The sequence below is a fragment of the Melospiza georgiana genome, chromosome 29 (assembly GCF_028018845.1).
Source record: "Melospiza georgiana isolate bMelGeo1 chromosome 29, bMelGeo1.pri, whole genome shotgun sequence".
NCBI lineage: Eukaryota > Metazoa > Chordata > Aves > Passeriformes > Passerellidae > Melospiza > Melospiza georgiana.
This window is the reverse complement of record NC_080458.1, coordinates 6,093,528-6,105,173: the sequence shown is the minus strand read 5'-3', so window position 1 is coordinate 6,105,173 and position 11,646 is coordinate 6,093,528. Positions and strand designations below refer to the sequence as shown.

At 65.6% G+C, this 11,646-nt stretch overlaps 1 protein-coding gene across 1 annotated transcript; it reads left to right on the top strand.

Moving 5' to 3' along the window:
- The first annotated feature begins 1,325 nt into the window (after positions 1–1,325).
- On the top strand, positions 1,326–5,017 carry GTSF1 (gametocyte specific factor 1). Its single transcript, XM_058042023.1, has 5 exons — positions 1,326–1,824; positions 2,447–2,573; positions 3,192–3,263; positions 4,107–4,188; positions 4,723–5,017. The coding sequence occupies exons 1-5, from the start codon at positions 1,732–1,734 to the stop codon at positions 5,015–5,017; spliced, it is 669 nt and encodes a 222-aa protein (XP_057898006.1). The 5' UTR covers positions 1,326–1,731.
- Positions 5,018–11,646: the final 6,629 nt, after the last annotated feature.

Here is an 11,646-nt window from a genome sequence, read left to right as displayed (position 1 = left end):
GCCCGGCTGCGCTGGGGCCGCCGGGGACACGTGACGGAGCTGCCACCGCCCCGTGACACGGCGGGGACACCGCGGATGGGGACAGCGGCGATGGGGACACCGCGGATGGGGACAGCGGCGATGGGGACACGGGTGGTGGCCAATGCCACCATCGGCCCCATCTGGGGCTCTGACAGCCCCAACTCAGGGCCCTGTATTGGTATCTGGGCCCTATATCGGGGTCTGGGCCCTATATCGGGGTCTGGGCCCTATATGGGGGTCACGGCCCTATATGGAACAAATTTGGGCCCATGGAACCCAAATTCACTCCCATTTGTGCCCCTTTTGGGGTCCCCTTTATCCCCAAACGGGTCCCATTTATCCCCAATCAGGAGACCCCAATCTGGGCCCATTTTACCCCAATCAGGGCCCTATACTGGGGTCAGGGCCCTATGTGGGGGTCATGGCCTTATATAGAAACTATTTGGGCCCATGGAACCCAAATTCACTCCCATTTGTGCCCCTTTTGGGGTCTCATTTATCCCCAATCAGGGGACCCCAATCACGGCCCATTTTACCCCAATCAGGGCCCTATATTGGGGTCTGGGCCCTAAATCTGGGTCCGGGCCCTATATGGGGGTCACGGCCCCATATGGAACAAATTTGGGCCCATGGAACCCAAATTCACTCCCTTTTGTGCCCCTTTTTGTGTCCCTTTTGTCCCCAAACGGGTCTCATCTATCCAAAAAGTCACACAGGTTTGAACGGTGTAAAAATAAAATTATCGGAGGGTGAAAATGCAGATTTTAGGATTTTTGGTGAGGGGGTTTTGGGGACAAGATGGAGGAATTTGGGCGTGTCCTGTCCTTCTTTCTTCTTCCTCTTGGTCTCCATTTTCTGCAGTGACGTGGGCACTTTGGGATTAGTTTAGAATAAAAGTTCACTGTCTAACACGGGTGATGGGTATAGGGGATTAAGTGTAAATATTGCACACGTAGTTTTTGGTATAAAATGACAGCACCGCCTCGGGGGCAGTCAGTGTTCCTGCGAGCTGACCTTGGCTGGGCAGAAAGGAAATTTCATAGATAAGAATTAATAAACGACCTCAAGACCGAAAAGCGAAGAGTCCAGACTCGTTCTCCAGCCGCGAGCAGAGACACCCTGCACATCTGGCGCAGAAAATATCAACCAAAACGCGAGAAATTCCCGATTTTGTTTTCCGCGCGTTGCAGGCGGCGCCGCGGCGCCCCCAGCGGCTCGGAGGACCCGGGGGCGGCGCCCGTTGCCGCGGTAACGGCGGCGCTGCCGTAAAGCAAAACCGGCACTGGTGAGAGCGGACCGGGACGGAACCGGCACTGGTGGGAGCGGACCGGAACGGAACCAACCGTGCTGGGACCGGACCGGGACCGGACCGGGACCGAACCGGGAGTGGTGGCACCGAACTAGATCCGAACCAGGACCGAACCGGGACCAAAGCAGGAGTGGTGGGACCGAACTAGATCCGAACCGGGACCAAACCAGGAGTGGTGGCACCGAACTAGATCCGAACCGGGACCGAACCGGGACCAAACCAGGAGTGGTGGGACCGAACCGGGACCGCTGGGACCAAACTGTGGCCGGTGAGACTGAACCGGGATAGAACCGTGCCCGGTGGGACATAACCGGTACCGAACGGTGCCCGGCGGTACCGAACGGTGCCCGGTGGGCCATAACCGGTACCGAGCCCGGTACTGTCGGGCCGCTCGGGCGCGCATGGACCCCGACGCGGTGGTGCAGTGCCCGTACGACCGGAACCACCAGGTGCGCGAGTCCCGGCTGCCCTATCACCTGGTGCGCTGCCAGCAGGTGAGCGCCGGACAGACGGACAGGGGGACAGCGGGAACGGGGCCGGGGGTCCAAAACCTGCCGGGGCTCGGGACCTGTGAGGGGTCGGTTTGGGGGTCCAGGAGGTGCCAAAGGGAGGTCGTGAGGGTCCGGGGTCTGCAGGGGTTTGGGGTCTGGGGTCTGCAGGAATTGGAGTCTGGGAGGGTCTGGGCTCTGCGGGAATTGGGGCCGGGGTCTGGGAGGGTCTGGGCTCTGTGGCAATTGGAGTGTTGGGTCCGCGGGAATTTGGGTCTGGGTCTGCAGAGGTTTGGGGTCTGGGGTCTGCAGGAATTGGGGTCGGGATCTGCAGGAATTGGGGTCGGGGTCTGGGAGGGTCTGGGGTCTTTGAGGGTCTGGGGTCTGCAGGAATTGGGGTCTGGGGTCTGCAGGAATTGGGGTCGGGGTCTTTGAGGGTCTGGGGTCTGCGGGAATTGGGGTCGGGGTCTGGGAGGGTCTGGGGTCTGCGGGGATTGGGGTCTGGGGTCTGCAGGAATTGTGGTCGGGGTCTGGGCGGGTCCTCGGCGGGGGCTCAGGTTTGGGGCGCGGGGCGGGGCTCGGTGTCCCCGCCCCCCCTTAGCCCCGCCCCCCGTGTCGCTGTCCCCAGAACAACCCGCAGGTGTCGCGCACCTTGGCCACGTGTCCCTTCAACGCGCGCCACCGCGTCCCGCGCGCGCTCCTGCGCGCCCACGTGGCCTCGTGCCCCGACAAACTGCCGCTGGAGCTGCCGCCAGGTACGGCCGGGACCCCCGGGTGTGCCCCCCAGGTACCCCCAGGTGTGCCCAGGTACCCCCAAGTGTGCCCCCACGTGTGCCCAGGTACCCCCAGGTGTGTGCCCAGGTGCCCCCAGGTGTGCCCAGGTACCCCCAGGTGTGCCCAGGTACCCCCAAGTGTGCCCCCACGTGTGCCCAGGTGTCCCTAGGTGCCCCCAGGTGTGCCCTCAGGTGTGCCCCCTCAGGTGCCGCCCCCAGGTACCCCCAGGTGTGCACCCAGATGTGCACCCGGATGTCCCTAGGTGTGCCCAGGTGTGTCCCCAAGTGTGTCTCCGGGTCCCCCTAGGTGCGCCCAGGTGTGCCCGCAGGTGTGCCCGCAGGTGTGCCCGCAGGTGTGCCCGCAGGTGTCCCCAGGTGTGTCCCAGCTGTGTCCCCTCACCGCTGTCCCCTGTGTCCCCCCAGGTGTGTCCCCAGGTGTATCCCAGCTATGTCCCCTCACCGCTGTCCCCTGTGTCCCCAGGTGTGTCCCCAGGTGTGTCCCCAGGTGTGTCCCCTCACCGCTGTCCCCTGTGTCCCCAGGTGTGTCCCCAGGTGTGTCCCAGCTGTGTCCCCTCACCGCTGTCCCCTGTGTCCCCGCAGACCCCGAGGAGGACATGGCCAAGACTGCCCACACCTGGCAGCCCCCCCCGTGCCAGGAGGACTGGGACGCAGGTGAGGGTCCCGCCATGTCCCCATGGTGTCCCCACGGTGTCCCCAGAGCCTCCGGTGTCCCCATTGTGTCCCCACAGGCTGGCACCGTGTCCCCATGGTGCCCCATGGTGTCCCTATGGTGTCCCCACTGTGTCCCTGTCATGTCCCCATGGTGTCCCCCATGATGTCCCCATGGTGTCCCCACCCTGTCCCCATTTTTTCCCCACCCTGTCCCCACCCTGTCCCCACCATGTCCCCACCGTGTCCCCATCCTGTCCCCATCCCTGTCCCTATTTTGTCCCCATGGTGTCCCCACTTTGTTCCCATCCTGTCCCTGCCATGTCCCCATCCTGTCCCCATAGTGTCCCCATGGTGTCCCCATCCTGTCCCCATCCTGTCCCCATGGTCTCCCCATGGTGTCCCCACCGTGTCCCCATTTTGTCCCCATTGTGTCCCCACCGGGTCCCACCATGTCCCCACCCTGTCCCCATCCCTGTCCCCACCATGTCCCCATGTTCCCTGTCCCCATGGTGTCCCCGCCATGTTCCCATTTTGTCCCCGCCATGTCCCCGTCCTGTCCCCACTGTGTCCCCACCATGTCCCTGCCACATCCCCATCCTGTCCCCATGGTGTCCCCGCCGTGTCCCCATTTTGTCCCCATCCTGTCCTCGCCGTGTCCCCATCCCTATCCCCATCCTGTCCCCACGGTGTCCCCATCCTGTCCCCGTCCTGTCCCCATTGTGTCCCCATGGTGTCCCCATTTTGTCCCCATCCTGTCCCCACGGTGTCCCCATGGTGTCCCCATGGTGTCCCCATTGTGTCCCCGTCCTGTCCCCACGTTGTCCCCCCGGTGTCCCCGTGCAGAGCTGAGCGAGCTGGAGCTGGAGGAGCCGCCCCCGTTCATCCTCCAGGTCACCAAGGGGGACCTGCCCGTCCCCTGCCACAGGTACGGCCTGGGGACAGCGCTGGCACCAGCCATGGGGACACTCAGGGAGCTGGGAGTGTCCCCAGGTGCCACCCACGCCCAGGGGTGTGTGACTGTCCCCAAGTGCCAAACTCGGGTGTGGAGGTGTCCCCAGGTGTCACGTTCAGGTGTGTGAATGTCCCCGAGTGTCACAGCTGTGTCTGTGAGTCCCCAGGTGCCACACCTAGGGGGTGGGAGTGTCCCCAAGTGCCACACTCGGCTGTGTCCGTGTGTCCCCAAGTGCCACACTCGGGTGTGTGAATGTCCCCGAGAGTCACAGCTGTGTCTGTGTGTCCCCAGGTGTCACATCCAGGTGTGTGACTGTCCCCAAGTGCCACACTCAGGTGTGTCTCTGTGTCCCCAAGTGCCACACTCGGGTGTGTGAATGTCCCTGAGTGTCACAGCTGTGTCCCCAAGTGCCAAACTCGGGTGTGTGAATGTCCCCAAGTGCCACACTGGGCTGTCCCCCCCCCTCAGGCCACCCCAAGTGACCCCCCCGCCCCCCGTGTCCCCCAGCCCCGACCCCGCCGCGCCCCCGGAGGGGCTGGCGCTGAGGAAGCCGCGGCCGGCGACAGCGGCACCGCACTTGGGGACAGCGGGACCGCGCTTGGGGACAGCGGGACCGCGCCTGGGGACAGCGGGACCGCGCTTGGGGACAGCGGGACCGCGCTTGGGGACAGCCGGACAGCGCTTGGGGACAGCCGGACCGCGCTTGGGGCAGGGGCGGCCCCGGCCGGGGACGGCGGGGGGAAACCGGGGGGTCGCGGGGCCCGGGGGGGCCCCCCCGGCTGTCAGATATCTCCGGAAATAAATAAAAAATAGAGCGGGAGCTGCGGGGTCACCGCGCGTGGGGACGGCGGGGACGCTGCGACAGCGCCACCCCCCGTGCGGGGACAATGCGGGGACAATGTGGGGACAATGCGGGGACAATGCGGGGACAATGCGGGGGTGTCGCCTCGACTCCCCCTTCCCTCGTGCTGGTCACTGCGGGCTGGGCGTGTCACATCCCTGGTGTCCCTGTCACCCTCCTCGATGTGTCCCTGCCACCCTCCCCATGTCCCTGTCACCTTCTGGTGTCCCTCTGTCCCTGCCCTGGACGTGTCCCTGTCACCCTCCACAGTGTCCCTGTCCCCCCCTGTCCTGTCCCCGCGCCCTCCATGTGTCCCTGTCACACCGCGGTGTCCCCCTGTCCTGTTCCCCCCCGTGTCCCTGTCACCTTCCTGGTGTCCCCCTGCCACTCCCCTGGACGTGTCCCTGTCACCCTCCCGGTGTCCCCCTGTCCCCCCTGTCCTGTTCCCACCCCCCTGATTTGTCCCTGTCACCCCCTGTCCTGTTCCCACCCCCTTGATTTGTCCCTGTCACCCCCTGTCCTGTCCCGTCACACCCCCCCCCGTGTCCCTGTCCCCGCTGTCCCCTCCCGTCCCCCGCCCCCGTCCCCTTTGCCCCCGATCCGCCGCTCCCGGCAGCGATTTTGGGCTCGGGGGGGGCAATTTTGGGGCATCTTGCGCAAGGTCCCCCCCCACCCCCACCCCCCCTTTGTGCCCGGGTTAACGGGACAGGGGACAAAGGGGGGGTCCCCACCTCGACCCCCCCACACCTGGAAATCGTCAAATCCTTCCCAAAAATTGTCCCAGAGCGTCCCCACCCACCCCCGGGACCCCCCCGGGACCCCCCCGGGACCCCCAGGATGGGGGGGAGATCCCCACCCATCCCCCCCCATCCCCCCCCTCCCCAAATTCCTCCTCCTTTCCCCTCCCCCGCGGCCGGAGCCGCCTCCGCTCGGAGCCGCCGGGTTTGGGGCGGAAAAAGTGGAAATGGGAATTTCTGTGTCACCGCCGCCTCCGCCGCCGCCACCCCCCCGCTCCCGCTCCCGCGTTTTGGGGGGGGAGAAAAATTCTCATTTTTATCCCTTTTCATCCCTTTTTATCCTTTCCCCCCTTCCCCTGGGGTTCGCCCCGCTCGGGGGGGCCTGGAATGTTCTGGAATTGGGGAAATTCCGGGATCGCAGCTGCGGGGCGGGATCGGGATCGGGAATCGCCACCCCCGCCCCGATCCCAACATCTGCAGCGGGCCCGGCCCCTTCCCTGCCCGATCCCGCCGAAATTCCCCCAAAATCCCCTGGAAATCCTTTTTTGGGGGGATTTCCTGCCCCCCTCAGCTCCACCAGGACCCTCCCGGCGGGATTTACCCGCTCACCCCATCCCAAATCCCACCCTAAACCCCGAGTGGGACCCCCAAAAATCCCACCCAGATCCAGGCGGGATTTTTCCCTTTTTTCCCCAATTTTTTCCCTATTTTCCCTATTTTTTCCCTTTTTTAATTCCTATTTTCCCCCATTTTTCCCTATTTTCCCCCCTATTTTCCCCTATTTTTCCCTATTTTCTTTCCTCTTTTTTCCTTTTTTTTCCCTTTTTTCCCCTTTCCCCCCCTATTATTTCCTATTATTTTTCCTATTTTTTCCTAATTTTTTTTCCTATTTTTTTCCCTTTCCCCGCCTATTTTTTCCCTTTTTTTCCTCCCTATTTTGTTCCTATTATTTTTCCTATTTTTTTCCCAACTTTTTCCCAACTTTTTCCTAACTTTTTCCTAACTTCTTCCAATTTCTTCCGATTTTTTCCAATTTCTTCCAGCTTTTTCCAATTTTCCCCTATTTTTCCCTGTTTTTTCCCAGCTCTGCCGCCTCTCCCTGCGTGTCCCGGGCCTGGCCCGGGAGTTTTTCCTGCCGGGGCGGATCCGGGCGGGGGTTGGAAAATCGGGAACAAACAGGCGGCTCCCGCTTTTCCACCCATTTTTTTAATGGCGATTTTTGTTTTTCCCTCTCTCCGTCCCCCGGGCCGGGAATTCCCTGGGCAGGGAGGTTCTGGAATGTTCCGGGGCCATCCCAAATTTCTGTCACCTCCTCCTGCTCGTTGTCACCTTTGTCGTTCCCAAATCCCCCGAGGGATTTTGGGGGGATTTCTGGGGGTTTTGGGTTCACACGAGGGGGGTTTTGGTGGATTCTCACGGATTTTGGGGGCTGCTGGGACCCCCCAAAAAATAGGCCTGAGGCAGAAATTTGTGGGGAAAACAGGGAACACCCCAAAAGTCAACATTTCACCCCAAAACAGTGAGGGGGGAGCGCCCCCAAATCCCCTCCTGCTGCCTCAGCAGGAAAATCCCGGATTTGGCCCCAAAATGCCCCACTGGATCGCGGGGGTGACCCCAAATGAGGGTTTGGGGACACAGGGATGACATGGGGACACGGGGATTTGGGGACATGGGGACACGGGAATTTGGGGACATGGGGATTTGGGGACATGGGGACACAGGAATTTGGGGACACGGGAATTTGGGGACATGGGGACAGGGGGATTTGGGGACATGGGGACACGAGGGCATGGGCACACGGTGACACAGGGATTTGGAGTTATTGGGACACGGGAATTTGGGGACATGGTGACACAGGGATTTGGGGACATGGGGACACGGATTTGGGGATGTGGGGACACAAGGACACAGGGATATGGGGGCACAGCAATATGAGGACACAGGAGTTTGGGGTTATGGGGACACGGTGACACGGACGTGGGGACACGGTGACACAGGGATTTTGGGTTATGGGGACACAGGGATTTTGGGACATGGGGACACAGGGACATGGGGTTATGGGGACACGGTGACACGGATGTGGGGACACGGTGACACGGGGATTTTGGGTTATGGGGACACAGGGATTTGGGGACATGGTGACACAGGGATTTAGGGACATGGGGACACAGGGACATGGGGTTATGGGGACACGGGGACAGCCATGTCCCCACGTGTCCCCAGAATGAGCCACACTCACACTCACTGTGAGCACCCTCCTGTCCCCCCCGGTGTCCCCCCCGTGTCCCCCCCGTGTCCCCTCATGTCCCCCCCGGTGTCCCCCCCCGGGCTGGCCCCGCTCCCGCCCCCCGGCTTCTCCAGCGCCTTTTTGGGAAGCGCCGGTGCCGGGGCTCCCCCCGCGCCCCCCCCCCGCGCCCGCCCGGGCTCCGGGCCAGCCCCGACCCCCCCGCGCCCCCCGGGGACACGGCGGGGACACCGGGGAGACAGAGCGGGGACACCGAGGGGACAGAGAGGGGACACCGGGGGGACAGAGAGGGGACACCGAGGGGACAGAGAGGGGACACCGGGGAGACACCGAGGGGACAGAGCGGGGACACCGAGGGGACAGAGCGGGGACACCGGGGGGACACCGCGGCTCGGGCCGCTCTGGGGGGGTCACGGCGCCCCGGGATGGGGGGGGGCCCGGGGGGGCGCGGGGGGTGACGTGGCCCCGCCGCCGGCCGGGCTGTGCACGGGCTATAAACGGGGCCGCGTCCCGGGCTATATACGGGGCCGTGTCCCGGGCTATATACGGGGCTGTAAACGGGGCTGAGGCGCCCGTGAGTCAGGCCCGGCCCCCCCGGGCCCCCCCCGGTGACTCAGGGGCGCGTCGGGACCGCGACGGGGGCGGGGGGGGCCGCAGAGGGGAGGGGGCACTGGGGACAGCCCCGGGATGGAGGAGGGGGCTGGGGGACAATGGGGGACAGCCCCGGGATGGAGGGGGCTGGGGGTGTGACCCCCAAAATGGGGCTGGGGGACAATGGGGGACAGCCCCGGGATGGAGGAGGGGGCTGCGGGTGTGACCCCCAAAATGGGGCTGGGGGACAATGGGGGACACTGGGGGACACCCCCGGGATGGAGGGGGCTGGGGGTGTAACCCCCAAAATGGGGCTGGGGGACAATGGGGACACCCCCGGGGGTGGAGGGGGGGTCTGGGGGATGTCCCTGCGATGGGGCCCTGGGGTGGGGGGACAGTGGGGGGGCAGAGCAGGAGGGGAAATGGGGATTTGGGGATTTGGGGATTCAGAAATTTGGGGATTCGGGAATTTGGGGATTCGGGAATTTGGGGGTTTGGGGATTTGGGGGTTTGGGGATTTGGGGACACGGGGGTGTGGGAACTTGGGGGTGTGGGGATTTGAGGGTTTAGGCAATTGGGAATTTGGGGATGTGGGGACAGAGGGATGTGGGGACAGAGGGATGTGGGTGTGAGGGACTTGGGGACAGGGGGACAGAGCCAGGACACGCGCCTGCCCATGGTCACCGTGTCACCAAGCACACGGTCACCGTGTCACCACACGCGGTCCCAGTGCCACCACACGCGTGTTCACACAGTCACCGTGTCACCACACGCGATCTCGGTGCCCCCGCCCGCGTGTGCCCGGGCCCGGTGCGGGGCAGGAAAGGCCCCGGCGCCAGGGCATTGTTCCCCCTCCCGCCCGCCACTTCCCCCCTGGGCACGGAAACGTCCCCATTGTGCCCAGAGGGGCACGGCGGGCACAGGGGACAGCGGGGACAGCGGGGACAGCGGGGACAGCGGGGACAAACCCGCCCCCCGTGCCACCACCGCCACCCCGGGCACGGCCGGTGCTGCCCTGGGGGATCCCGGGGGTGTCCCTGGGGGTGTCCCTGGGGGTGTCCCTGGGGGGAATCCCTGGGGGTGTCCCCACGGTCCCCCGGGTGTCCCCCCGAGCCCCCCGGAGCCCCCCGGGCCCGGCCCAGCTGCGCGGCCGCCGTTGCCTCAGCGGCGCTGGAATGCGGCGGCTGCCGGGCGAGGCCCCCGACCCCGGCCCCTGCGCGCCCCCCGCCCCCTTGCCCACTCCCACCCCCTTGCACGCCCCCTTTGCGCGCCCCCGGCCCCCCCCCCCTTGCACACGCGGCCGCGCGCCCCGCACGGGGCCGGGGGTGTCCCCGCGTGTCCCCGCGTGTCCCCTCTGGGGGGGGTCCCACTGTCCCCTCGTGTGCCCCCACCGTGGGGAGGGGCCAGCGCCGTGTCCCCCCCCGGGGGTCCCGTCCCCCCCTCCCCTCCATGGGGGTCCCGCCCCCCCTCCCGTGTCCCCCCGGGGGGGTCCCACCCTCCGTGGGAACGGCCCCGGCCCCGGCCCCGTTTCCGCTCTTCCCTTCCAGGAAGCGGCGCCGGGATCCGGCCCCCCCCCCGTCCCCCGCGGTGTCCCCTTCCTCCGGCTGTGTCCCATTCTCCCTCGGTGTCCCATTCTCCCTCGGTGTCCCCTTCCTCCGGCTGTGTCCCCTTCCTCCAGCCCTGTCCCATTCTCCCTCGGTGTCCCCTCCTCCCTCGGTGTCCCCTTCCTCCCTTGGTGTCCCCTTCTCCCCTCCGTGTCCCTTTCCTCCAGCCCTGTCCCCGTCCCCCCTTGGTGTCCCCTTCCTCCAGCCCTGTCCCATTCTCCCTCCGTGTCCCCTTCCTCCCTCGGTGTCCCCTTCTCCCCTCCATGTCCCTTTCCTCGCCCCATGTCCCCCTCCCTGTCCCCTTCCTCCCTCGGTGTCCCCGGCCCTGCCACCCCCTGGCCTGGCCCGCTCCTGTCCCCCGTGTCCTGTCCTGCAGTGTCCCCCGTGTCCCCCCATGTCCCCTGTGCCTGTCCCGCTCGTGTCCCCACACGGTGTCCCGTGTTCCAGTGTCCCCAGAATGTCCCAGTAACCCCCGTGTCCCCGCACCCCGGTGTCCCAGTGTCCCAATGTCCCAGTGTCCCAGTGTCCCTGTCCCTCACATCCCAGTGTCCCAAGGTGTCCCTGTGTCCCTGTCCCTCCTGTCCCTCCCATTCCGGTGTCCCGCTGTCCCAAGGCGTCCCCTGTGCCCTTCGGGTGTCCCCATCCCCAGTGTCCCGTTGCCCTCAGGGTGTCCCTGATGTCCCTCGGGTGTCCTTCAGGTGCCCCCATCCCTGATGTCTCCATGGCCCCGGGCTGTCCCAGGGTGTCCCGGTGTCCTTGGAGTGTCCCGGTGTCCCCGGGGTGTCCCTGCCCTTTCTGTCCCGGTGTCCCCGGGGTGTCCCATTCCCTGATGTCCCGGTGTCCTTGGAGTGTCCCGGTGTCCCTGGGGTGTCCCCGTCCTTTCTGTCCCGGTGTCCCCGGGGTGTCCCATTCGCTTCTGTGCCGCTGTCCCCTGGGTGTCCCATTCCCTGATGTCCCGGTGTCCCCGGGGTATCCCTGCCCTTTCTGTCCCGGTGTCCTTGGAGTGTCCCGGTGTCCCTGGGGTGTCCCTGCCCTTTCTGTCCCGGTGTCCCCGGGGTGTCCCATTCCCTGATGTCCCCATGGCCCCGGGCTGTCCCAGGGTGTCCCGGTGTCCCCGGGGTGTCCCTGCCCTTTCTGTCCCGGTGTCCCCGGGATGTCCCTGCCCTTTCTGTCCCGGTGTCTCCAGGTTGTCCCGGTGTCCCCGGGCTGTCCCCGTGCCCGCTGTCCCCTCTGTCCCCGCTCCGCCCCGCTCCCCCCGGGGTGCCCCTGTCCCTCCCGTCCCTTGTCCCCATCGTGTCCCGCTCCCCGCGGTGTGCCCGGTGCCGGTGCCGGTGCCCGGCGGGGCTCAGGCTCCTCCCCGGTGAGTCACGGCGGGGCGGGGCGGCCCCGGGCCCCCCCCGGGCACTTTCCGAG